This window comes from Scaptodrosophila lebanonensis, unplaced genomic scaffold, assembly GCF_003285725.1.
Source record: "Scaptodrosophila lebanonensis strain 11010-0011.00,11010-0021.00 unplaced genomic scaffold, SlebRS2 tig00000001-arrow-pilon, whole genome shotgun sequence".
In the NCBI taxonomy this organism is placed as follows: domain Eukaryota; kingdom Metazoa; phylum Arthropoda; class Insecta; order Diptera; family Drosophilidae; genus Scaptodrosophila; species Scaptodrosophila lebanonensis.
In genome coordinates, this window is record NW_022060529.1 from 6,079,172 (window position 1) to 6,091,245 (window position 12,074).

Sequence of the window (12,074 nt, forward strand, 5' to 3'; positions counted from 1 at the left end):
ATGAAGTGTGTGTTGTTGTGGGCCAGCGTTTTTCTTGAATGCATTTGATTTAAAACGTTGAGCTACTTAATATTAAATATAATTTATTATATTTTAATATACATACATAAGTATGTATGTATGTTCATACTATGTAGATACATGTGTAGCAATAAATATTAATACATACATACATACACATGTAGGCATTGGAATCATGTTGGCGCTCTCTTGTGGCAAGTAAGCGCAAAAAGAAAAGGGTGGCACGACGGCTGACGTCGACCTTAATATGTACATTTGTATGCCTATGTTGATGTACGTATATGTATGTGTACATATGTATGTACACGCATTAATTATTGCACTGCACGAACAACTCTATGTGGGTATATTAGGTTTTTGCGAATACATGTACATATGTACAGAATGGAATGGAATGGAATGGAATGGGGCCTTTATATTCATGGGTACATATGTACATACATACAAATGTATGTATGGATGTATATTCTTGATCATCATAGCGAGATGAGTCTGTTCAGCTATGGTTGTTATATATGTACATATACATATGTATGCATATCGACAATTATTCGTCCCGGAAAGGTTTAAGTAAATTTCCAGAAACCTTATTTTTCAACTGTTTAGAAAATTATTAACAGATCCTCACATATAAACATACCTAAATAAATACGTTCTATGTACATACATATATATGTATGTATTTATTTTTGTTTTTTTCCTTAAAATTTAAATTATATTTCAATTCAATTAAAAATAAAAATACAAAGTTTATTTTTGGAAGTGGGTACAGGTTTTTTAAGAGACCGGACCAACTGACACTTTCATTTCATTCTGGTTTGACTTGCAGATGATACCAAAACTTGGGAAATATTTCATTAAATAATGGTATTTATTAGTCTAACGGAATACATTAGCATGTGTACTTGTTCTAATGCGCAGGCTTCCATCGCATTTAGTTTTTGGTTCTTTCGCTCTCTTTCTCGCTCTCTCTGTCTCTCCCTGTGACTGTTCACGTTTTGGAGCAGTGCTGGTTTAGATCCCAAATCATCACCCCACCAACTGCACTTATGTATGTATGTATGTGTGTAGTGACAATATATACCACACATGCATACTAACACATACATACATACATCTAAGTACATACATACATATGTTCTTAATAAGAGGGTTGGTGTGGGGATCTTTTGTTTGCCTTGTTTGTTTTTGTTATTGTTGCTGATGCCCCTGTGGAATTGCATGGAGCGAGCTGAAGCGTTGAAATACAGTAAATATTCGCTAACTTAAAATAGCTACAACTCAAGCTCAAAAAAGAGAAATAAGCGTAAACAATTGTGATTTCTTGCGTCAAATTTAAAATATTCAAATTCTTCTAGAATTCGTGCAAATTCACAAATTTTTGAACGAAAATTCCCTTTGAGTACAGTCTATAAAACTATTTTGTGTTTAAAGCGAGAGCATTAATTTATGTTAATCCATTTCGATTCTCCTTGATGCTACGAATGATAATTTTGTAGTACTTATATACATACTTACGAGTACCTACACTACTTACAAACAAATATACATACATACATATACGAAAGCGTTAAATCCAAAAATGCATGTCACGTTTGCAATAAGTAAACGCGCGCTTTTACCTCTAGGAGCTATATACACACATATATATGTACATATGTAGGTGTGTACATATTTACATACCTATTCATACAAATGTAAGTGTATGTATATGTTTGTTAGTTAAATACTTATGAAAAATGAGTCGCTTTGTATGCTCCAATCGACTTGCGAGCTTTAGGTGCCAGTGTCAGATAATGATAGCTCTATTGCACTTCTATGATGTCACCACCCACTTCCGCACCTATTACACATTTTCAACCCACCTACTCACACTCAAGCAAAATGTTCAAAACCAAACAAACAATTTCAGTATTTATCAATAAAAGTGCACATAATTTCTAATTTCTCTGCGAATATTTAATTACTTATAAAAAGCAAAAAACACAAGCTAATGTGCAAAGAAATGAATAAGCGTATGATTTTTCTCATTTTAAATTTAAAGTTGAAACGCCGCCAATATGCACGTTATTCGATAACACAATGAATATTTATTCGAAAATTTTGTAGCAGGGAGCAAACAAAACAGTGCGAATCGATTTTTTATTTTAGCGTGCAACGAAATTGATCATCATTCAATAATATTATGCACGGTTATTGCAGGAAAACGTTGTGTTTTTTACACCCAATACTTAAATTTGATCATCAATCATATCAAGCAAAATGTGTTAATAGGTGTAAACAATTTCTGATAAAGAGTGCTGCCAGATTTGTGTAGGACGTGTGTATATGTAATTCGGAAGAGTGTTGGTAAATCCGTTAAAGCGGCTGATACAATCGTGCTGCCATTTTCGTAATGGCGAACACGAGTGCAAAAGCAATCTACGATGAACGACGAGAGTCGAAGAAATAATTGTTAAATTCCGTCTGTCCGTTGAAAAAGTTCGCGAAGTTAAAGTTAAACAACATAAGAAACATACAAAGTGCAAAGAAAACTAGTGCAATCGCTTCGTATTTAAGAGAACTGCTAAATATATTTAAGTTCGCAAATTACGAAAAACAAACGCAGCAAAGCAGCTGAAAAACCAATTGATCGGAATGTGTGTGGCTGCGGTATTCGTGTGAGTGCGTGCGTGCGTATGAGTGAGCGAGCGAGAACGTAGTAAAATTTTAATGCTAAAAAAAAACAAATTAAAATAAAAATAAAGCAAAAAAATTGAGCCTACAAAAAGAATAAATACGAAATACAACTGCAAAGAGGTCGGCGGCAAACTGAAAACACGCGAATACAATTAGTTATGTTTGTGTAGGTGTGCAGTGCATAAAAATAACTATAACAGGAGACACAACAACAGCAACAATTGCGGCCCGCTACTCAACGCAAACTGTAATCTTAATCTAAAAGTATATATGAACGTAATACGTAAAAGTGTCGGCAAAAAAATTGAAATTAAAAATTCGTTTAACGAATCGAGTGCAGAAAATTATGCAGTAAATTGAACTGCAGTGGCAGCGCAATGATGAAGGTGCAGCGTTAGCGCAGAGCTCTTTCAAAAACAAATTGCAACAAGAGGAGCGTTGCAGCCACGAGTGCTGTTGAATAAGCGCTAAAATCAAAAATACATACAAACATACATACATATGTATGTATAAATAGCAAAAAGGTATAGCAACAATTACAATAACAACAACGCACCACTACTATAACAGAGAACCTAAAATAGGCGGCAGCAGCAGAGACAGCAACAACTACAATAACAACAGAGGTGACAACGTAAGCAGCAATCCGTTTGAAACGATTTCAATTGATTTCAATTGCTAGTTGGCGTTGTTGTTGTCACTGCCGCTTTTGTAGGTGCAGAAGCAGCAAGCTATCAGCAAACATATACATAACTTTATTCTTCAGTCGAGCCAATTTTATAGTGACATATATTTGCTTTTTTAGACACATACATTTCCTCTTTTTTTTTGTATTTTGCTTCATAAGTTCGCATTTGCGCCCCGGTTGCTGTGCGACAACGCTACGCCAAGAACAATAATAATCAAAACAAAAATGTTTAAAATCCATTTTCTTTTCTTCTTCTCACCTCACCTCATCAACGCTGTTTTAGTCTGTCATTTGTCTTCTTCTTTATCTACTGCTACTTCTTGTCTCACCATACCAACACACGCATAAAAGCAAAACAGCTATCTCTTTCACTCATGCATGTGAAGATGTAAAGAAGTTTCTGCGCTGGTTGTCGCGCGCACAGGGGACTGAAAACAATTTTTTGCCAGTGAACAGTGTTTATTGTTTTCATTACACTTTACATATCTGACGAACACATTTGGTCAAAAATTATTAATTTGAATTTGTATTTATAGGATTATGAACTCGAAGTATTAAAATGTTTACTCACTTATTTTTTTATGCAACGGCAAATAATGCCCACGGTAAAGTGCGCATAAAAACATATTTTCAAATAGCGGTGTGAAGGAGAGAATACAAAATAACATGGGGTGAACAAGTGCATGGTGGTGGACTAAAGACATGTGATGGCTATGAACTTCATAAATCTGCTGCAGTGTTGAATTTCAAACTAGTTCGAAAATCAAGCCCTTTAACGTACAACAACAACATCCTCAATGTGTTAATCGGTTCCAATATTTATAAAAACATTTTTAAAACTATTCTTTTAAATGAAATCGTTTTTATGATTATACATTGTGGTTCTTGACTAGTATCTGTGTCAAGTTTTTAGTGATATGCGTGTGGTGTTATGGGTGTTACAAATTTAACCAGCATAAGAACGAAAAAAATTACAAAAAATATAAATAAATAAAAAAAATAATGGAAGAGTTTTTCCAGGAAATTTGATAAGCTTCTATTAATATGCCCCATCAATGAAACTGGAATGATGATACCCTTCTATTTTTTTTTGTATATTCGACGCAAGTCTGCTAATGTAGAAAATTGAAAAAAATATTCAAGAGCACCATGGAAAGTGAAAAATGAAGGGGGAAAAACAAACGAGGAGAAATGCATTTGGCGAACAAACAAACAACAGCAAGCATGCCTTCAAATAGATGGCCGAAAACGGCTTTGGCGCAAGTCTGTATGAATGTGTGTGTTCATACATACATACATATATGTATATAAATGTATATTTTTTATGTGTGTACAAATGTATGTGCACGTGTGTTTATGGAGAGACAGCAACAGGGGCCAAGCAACAACAGTAAAAAACGTGGATTGGTCGCGTACGTGTATAGTCCGCGAATTGGGGGAGAAAGCAATGGGTCGAACGGCATGCCGAAATGCCGAAAATGATGTATTTTTCTGTTTGCTCGCGCGTTTATATTGTTGGTTGGTTGGTTTGGTTAGTTTGTGGGGTCGCACAACTTGTTTACGCTTCTCTTTTAAATTTCCTTTTGTCACACATTGATGTTTTGATTTCGAATTTTTGCGGGAACTAATTATTGGACTTGGGTATACACTTTACCTTAAAGCAACAAGAGTATATTTATTTGCGGGAAGTGAGACATGAGACAGACAGACCCCATAAAGTATATATATTCTTGATTCTAGCCCGGTCCCTCCGTTCGTATGAACAACTCGTTCTCAGAGGCTATAAAAGATCGACACAGATGCCTTATATTTGTTATATTATTGTTGCTACTGCTTTTTCAACTCTATATTGCAACTCTATATTTTTATTTTATTTATTTATTTATTTCCATCGACAAACAGTGCAGTCGATGTACAATACCATAGAGATCTTAAAATAGGCAAAACTAAAAAAAAAAAAGCCTATAAAAATGACAAAAATATCTAATAACGAATCCGACGCGGTGGGGGAATTTTATTTGCCAAACGGCCAGCTATGCCCAGATTCACAGCAGAGAGTAGTCAGATACGTTGTTAGACCTATCAAAACAGAAGTGTAGATGAAAAAATATAGCAATAAAAGATAGAAGAAAACAAATTAAAATCAAAATACTTAAATAATAAAATATGAAATATAATTAAAATTTAAAGGTGAAGAATCACTGACCCGTTGGGGGGAAATTTATTAGCCAGTCCGGCACACACAGACACGCATAGACATATGTAGGTACAGAGTATTTCAAAGTCGGGGACTTTAGAAGAAGAATCCTTGGAAAATCATGACTGTGCTTGGTATAGAGGGTTCGTTTTCTAAATTTTGTAGAATATTTCGATCATGGCAGACGATTCCCCCCTAGTCCCCAAGTTTGTTAATATCATTAGCATTTTTACAGCTAAACCTTATCATGCTGATAAGTAGTAAATAAACTTCGTTACCCCTTAATCTTTCCTAACGAATCATGGATCTAGAATACATACAAAATCTGATCTATTATAGCATCTTTGAGAATTCATCTGGATAGGCGATGATTTTTTGCTGTGGATAAATAATTCCGATTTAAATGGTGTTTTTTTTGCAAAACTAGCTGCTGAATATACAGATCTATATAAATACTTAAAGGATTACATTTGTTCAGAACTATAAGAGAACAAGAAAGAATGTTACAGTCGAGAAAGGTCTTATAAGCTGATTATGTACGTATATACTTTATGGGATCAGATATCTTCTGCCTGTTACATACTTTGCACAACCCTGATATAGCCTTTAGCATTAGGGTATAGGGTATAAAAAGCTTGAATTTTGGACACCTTGACAAACGATACGTCGGCCACAACAACAACATCCCGAACTGCTTACTTCAAATACAACCTAGACTGTCAACATGGATTGTGCTGCCGGGTTGACGATGCGATGTGGGATGCTATAGAGGAATGCATTGGTGGGGATAATGGTCGTTTACTGCATTGTCAAAAGGTGTACATTCAACTGCAGTGATGTTAGCCACGAAGATTATATTAATTTTCTTGTCTATATATGTACATATAGTATATAATAATTACTATTGTTTTAATCTGCCCATTATACAGTATTAGCGCATGGATCTAAAATTGTATAATATGTAGACTCAAAACTAAAGTTGTCCTTGCTGTCCTTATTTTTAGTGTCACATGCTTAGCAAAGGGATCTACTTTGTTTATTATGTTGTTGATCCAAAACAGGACTTAAAATACAATCAAACTAGACAATAAATTTGAATTTAGCTTTAACATAAACATAAAAAGTGTAAATTCAAAGGAAGACCCATTTTATCTAGTTAGGCACTAGGTACTAAGCGACTACCATTGGTTAACGCTTAAATATCAAGAATAAAACTTGACTTTAGGTACCGAGTTTGTTTGGCTCATGACAACGTAAACATGCGAGGGCGCAACACAAAATCAGTCGGATCCTTCCAGCATTCCTGGTTCTCTCATATGTTTTTTTCTTCGACAATGTGCACCAATACCGACAACAATAAAAACACAGCAACAGCCTTAACAGAGACAGTACGTGCCATTGAAATAGCATCGGCAAAAAGCAACAACAAAACCCAAACTGGTTTCGGTTTTCTTCTGGTGTAAGGCAACAGTTTACATTTTCATGCACAAAACTAAAAACTTTTCTGAATTGAAGCAGCGGGCTAGCAAAGTTTAGATGCAGCGATAAATTCAAGTTTGGTCTGTCGGCCTATACGCTACAATGTTTGGCATTTTTTGAACTCGATTAGGCAATTTAACCGGAACTTTTCCCGTCTATATTTAAGGTTAAGCGAAAGAACAGAATTATCTTCTAGTTCCATGGAAAGCTATAGCGAACAGCAGGTCGCGTTTCAAATGACTTAGGAATGCCTTCTCTTTCGATTAAACAGTATTTTTTAAAAGTACTAACGCTTTTTACAAACTCCTCCAAAGGGCTCCTTCTCTTTGTTATCGGACTACAATACAAGTGCAGGTTACACGCTAGTCAGTGAGCTTGAATTCCAGCTGAAAGTCTACCTGTTTTTATGTAGCTCTTCTACTCAGTCGCACAATGGACTTCTTTAACATGCTTGTGAGGGAAGGAGGAGGGGTTGGGAAGGGGAGGCAGTGCCAGGCTGGGCTGGATGTTGTGAGTCTGTTTAAAGTGCTCTCAGTTGCAGTCTGGGCTGCATTTGGAGCTCAAATAGAAACGGCTAGTGCAAAATTTTCAAATGTATACGAGATTTGCCACTTTAGACTCACTGAAGGTAAATTCCTTGATAAATGCATAAAGCCGAACAAAAAAAAATGCATTCAATAATAATAATGAATAATAAATAAACACAATAATTCACTTTGTCTTTGCAGCTCCTCAAGCCACTGGACTCATTATCTATAGCCGAACAGGAGGAAAAAGGGGAGAATTGTAAATTTAAGTGCGGCGTGTTGAACACGGAACCCGCAATAGTTAACTTAATAATAAATACATCCAGCTAGGCGAACTATATAACAATCGCCTCCAAAATGGCAGCCGTTCGTGGTCATCAGTACTTCAGCTTGCGTTGGAATAACTACCAGAACACGATGACCTCTGTTTTTCAGCAGCTGCGCGAGGATCTGTCCTTCGTCGATGTGACCTTGTCTTGCGAGCATGGCTCCCTCAAGGCCCACAAGGTGAGTTGATGTCAGATGATAGCTTTTCAAGGGGGCTTACATATGAATCATCTTCTACATATAGGTTGTCCTCTCTGCGTGCTCGACATATTTTCAAAAACTGCTGCTTGAGAATCCATGCAAACACCCGACCATCATACTACCCGCCGATATCATATTCACAGATTTGAAAACAATTATTGACTTTGTTTATCGCGGCGAGATCGATGTCACAGAATCGGAGCTACAGGTGAGTCTTCTTTCCAATTTTTTTTTTATATAATCAGAGTAGCCGACTGGCATTGCTTTATCATGATAGAATGAAAAAATATATTGGGTTTACTGAAAAAAATAGATAAAGGCACATGCGATCGATTGAAATTCCGAAATTTGAACAATTCTGCCAGACTTTATAGATGAAAACTCAGGTCCCGCTACAGCCATTCAACTTAAATTAACTTTGTTTGTACCGACCATTCCGATGGCAGTTATATTTTTTAATGTGCGCCGACTTTGATAAAACTGCAGATTATGGGGAGGAATACCCTATTTTGGTTACGATCTTGTAAAAAGAAAGACTTCTGCACCGAGCGTCCCTATAGCAGCAATATAAAATAATGAGGTTATATCGTATATGTAGTATATAGCAACACTTACTCTGCCTATGGATGAGACAAGTCTTTAGATCAAGTTTGGAAATCATAGTTGCTATGCTTCAAAGCTTTATATCTGTATCGATTCGTCTCATCATGCTGGTCATATACATATGTATGTATCGATAACATGTGTTCTGCCACAAGTGGAATACTGCATGATAGATATGTTTCACATATTTACTCTCTAGTGGGGGGGATACCTCCAGTACCTGGTGTAAAAAGGCAATAAAAATAGCAAAACTATTTAAGTAGCAAATCCGAGTGGTTGGAGGTTTATTCTGTTTCTGGCGAGTTAAGCTCCGATTCACAACTTAAAATAAACAGAGATATATATTATTTGAAGTGGACAAAATACTTCAAAAAAATTTACAAATTAAAGAGCAAATGATAATGAAAAGTAAGCAGTAAAAAGTACGAATTACTGTTTTTAGAATTAACGAATTTGGATAAGCTGGAAGTGAAATGAAGGTATAAAATTACATACAAATAACACGTGAAGCTTTCATGCAATTCTGTGTATGATGAGGTGATATAAAATAAACTCGTGTTGCCTAGGGACTTGGAGAGTCTAAATACCAAGTTTAATTAATGAGGGCCCAGCACTTTTCCCAAATCCAGCTGTTCATACAGACGGACAGATGGATTGATTTTTGCTGTCATACCTTAACTTTCCTCATAAAGTTGGCTGCTATGCAGACATTTTACATTTTCGGTTTATAGCAGTTACTTTTTGTTGCCATCCACGTCAGCCGTTAACCAGGGTTGCCACAAACACATCTCATCAATGCCCTCAGTCGTCACAGCCGGGTACTTATTTATCCATCCCTGTATGTTACATAAAAGTTCGTGAGAATATAAATTTTAATATGAAAATATAACATACCCTCACGATTATTTCGGATGTGTTTTATATTTCGGCAAAATGTTCTTTTAAGAACGGAGAGAGAGTTTTAAATCAACTAGAAAGATATTGTTGTTAGCAAACACGTTTTTATTTTATTTATTTATAAAGCTAGAAATAAAACTATAAGGTCACATGGAAATTCAACGATTAGGATATTTTTCCAAAGGCTTCAAAGAATTCTTCTCCTCCCTTTCTTTATACATATATGTACACCAAACCAGTAGATTTAATTTCTATTGGCATTTACTACAACCTATGGAAAACTTTCCTACTTCCCCACTACACGTCCATATTTGCAGCCGATCTAATAGTATATTTATAGGGGGCAGTATAACCCCCTACAAGCCAGACAGATATTCTCAACACTTCCCTTATATTAATTTAGGGGCCCTGCCATTACAATGTAAAAGGTAATGAAAAAACCGACCCCGCAGGAAAAGCAACGGCAAAATACTCACATCCTTCGCATCTATTAAAAATTTCCCATTTGCAACATAATATCACTCCAAGAACTACGATCAAAGAGTCGGTAACCAAATAGATACATATTACAATCCGAATTTTTGACAGTCTTAAACACCAATACTCCCATTTCTCTAAAGCATATTTTCTCAACCGTCCTTTTAATTCCTTCTAAATACAACTTTAAAATCCTTGAAAATTTTCTTGACGTATAAAATCTAGTACACGAATTATAGTTCCATTATAGCTCTAGCCTTTTCAGTAAATGTATTTATCTCAGATAACGTAAGCTTAGATGCAATTAAATTTAATTTTAAGGGGTATCTAAAAAAATCCATAAAAAAAGCATGGCTTATAGGGCCTTACGCTTCTAAAAGTATTTTAAATTTGATGCATTCTTTAAATAATATTTGCTCTACTGTTGAGTGTGAAAGGAATGGTATAGCGGATTGTATTTCGACGTATTAGCTAAGTATGTGTGATTGCTATTGTCGGGCATTCGATTATTATGTAGTATGTGTTCGATATTTATCGTTCTCTTGGTCTATTTTATTTAACGGAGTTGGTCTCAGTTCAATCATTTTTGTACATTTTTCACTGTCTGCCTGTTGGGCTTACATTTATGGTATGTACCAATCTCTCCAGTCTATTGTCTTAACGATATTATTATTAACTAATAAATGTTAATTTTAAATTTATTCGACCAATATTGTTTTTAGCTTGCAAATGTAATCTCTTTGGTAATTAGGACTGTTAGACATAACATTGCTGTTACCCACAGGCTATATTATCCTGGTTAATTGCAATATTAAGTATGGAATGATTTGACCTTAAGAGAGGGGAACATCTTGTAATCTTTAAATTTATTTACTCATAAATATTTTCTAAACTATTTTTTAGATTTTTGTTTTTGTGAACAAACATTTATGCATACGATACGCTGTTAGACTTAACATTGCCGTTACCTACATTGAATTATTTGAATTCCTCTAAGCAGTAGTGAAGACACAAACCCGTACAGTAGTGTCTGTTATTATTGCTGCTAGCTTGCGCACTCAATGCGCGCTGCTGGCTTGAGAGCAAAAGAAATGGACTCAAGTTGACGGTCGCCACTCAAGCGGCTCACCACCACCACCCCTCTTTGCCTTAAAGTTTCCTCTTTGGTGACGTATCCAGTCGACTTCCCATTCATGCTGCAGGTTTTGCTTTTGCGTGTTGTTTTTGTCACAGACGATGCTCCATTTTTATTTTCGTTGGCTATCCAGTTATTGTATAGGTGGGGCTGGGACAGTGAGAGGGACGTGTGTTTGCTTGTTTCTCTTTTGCCAGAGTCGTAGTTGCCGCCTTCGTTACAACTCGGCGGCGTCGCCGTTGTTTCTGCACATGTTCTTGGAGTTTAGCGTTCTCCCCTTCCTTCCTTTCTCTTCCGCGTATTATATGTATGTACACGATTTTTTCCTTCTCTGTCGCGGTTTTTTTGACCATTTTTATATTGCTCTCTATTTTTTGTTTTTCTATTATTGCATTTGCCCTTGTAATTGTGTGTTTTTGCTATTTTGGATGTCGACGTCGACTTCATCGGCGTCGCTTTATATAAAGCTTGTGGAGTTCCTTGTGGAACATCAGGGCTATCTATGCGTATGAATTTTGTCCCCCCCCTTTGTGTTTGCATGATGGTTGTCTTTATTTTTGTTTTTGGTTATTTCGTTGTTTTTATCGCCTTGAAAAATTTGTATGGCTGCCGCTTTGCCTTCGCAGTCGCAGCGACTGGACTTCAGAAACTGGACATGCATGTATGTATGTACATACATACATACATATATACATAGTATGTATGTGTGTACATATATACAAACATATGTATATATATAGTATGTATGTATGTATGTATGTGTATGTGCCTGTCTGCTCTCTTTCGCACGCATGCAGTGCTGCCACTTAGTTAAGCTTTGTGGCCTTTTGCACTTGAGGTTGT

General features: G+C 35.8%; 1 protein-coding gene across 3 annotated transcripts in view; it reads left to right on the forward strand.

The window, feature by feature from the left end:
- The first annotated feature begins 2,510 nt into the window (after nucleotides 1-2,510).
- Nucleotides 2,511-12,074, forward strand: part of LOC115622781 (probable serine/threonine-protein kinase yakA) — a 56,845-nt gene continuing 47,281 nt past the window's right edge. For 2 of the 3 annotated variants that reach the window (XM_030516843.1, XM_030516859.1), the window contains exons 1-3: nucleotides 2,512-3,224; nucleotides 7,793-8,098; nucleotides 8,163-8,327. In XM_030516843.1, the coding sequence (XP_030372703.1) occupies nucleotides 7,949-8,098; nucleotides 8,163-8,327 (315 nt within the window). In that variant the 5' untranslated portion in view covers nucleotides 2,512-3,224; nucleotides 7,793-7,948. Of the gene's footprint in view, nucleotides 3,225-7,792; nucleotides 8,099-8,162; nucleotides 8,328-12,074 lie in introns of all 3 variants that reach the window. The other variant, XM_030516851.1, reaches the window with a different exon arrangement.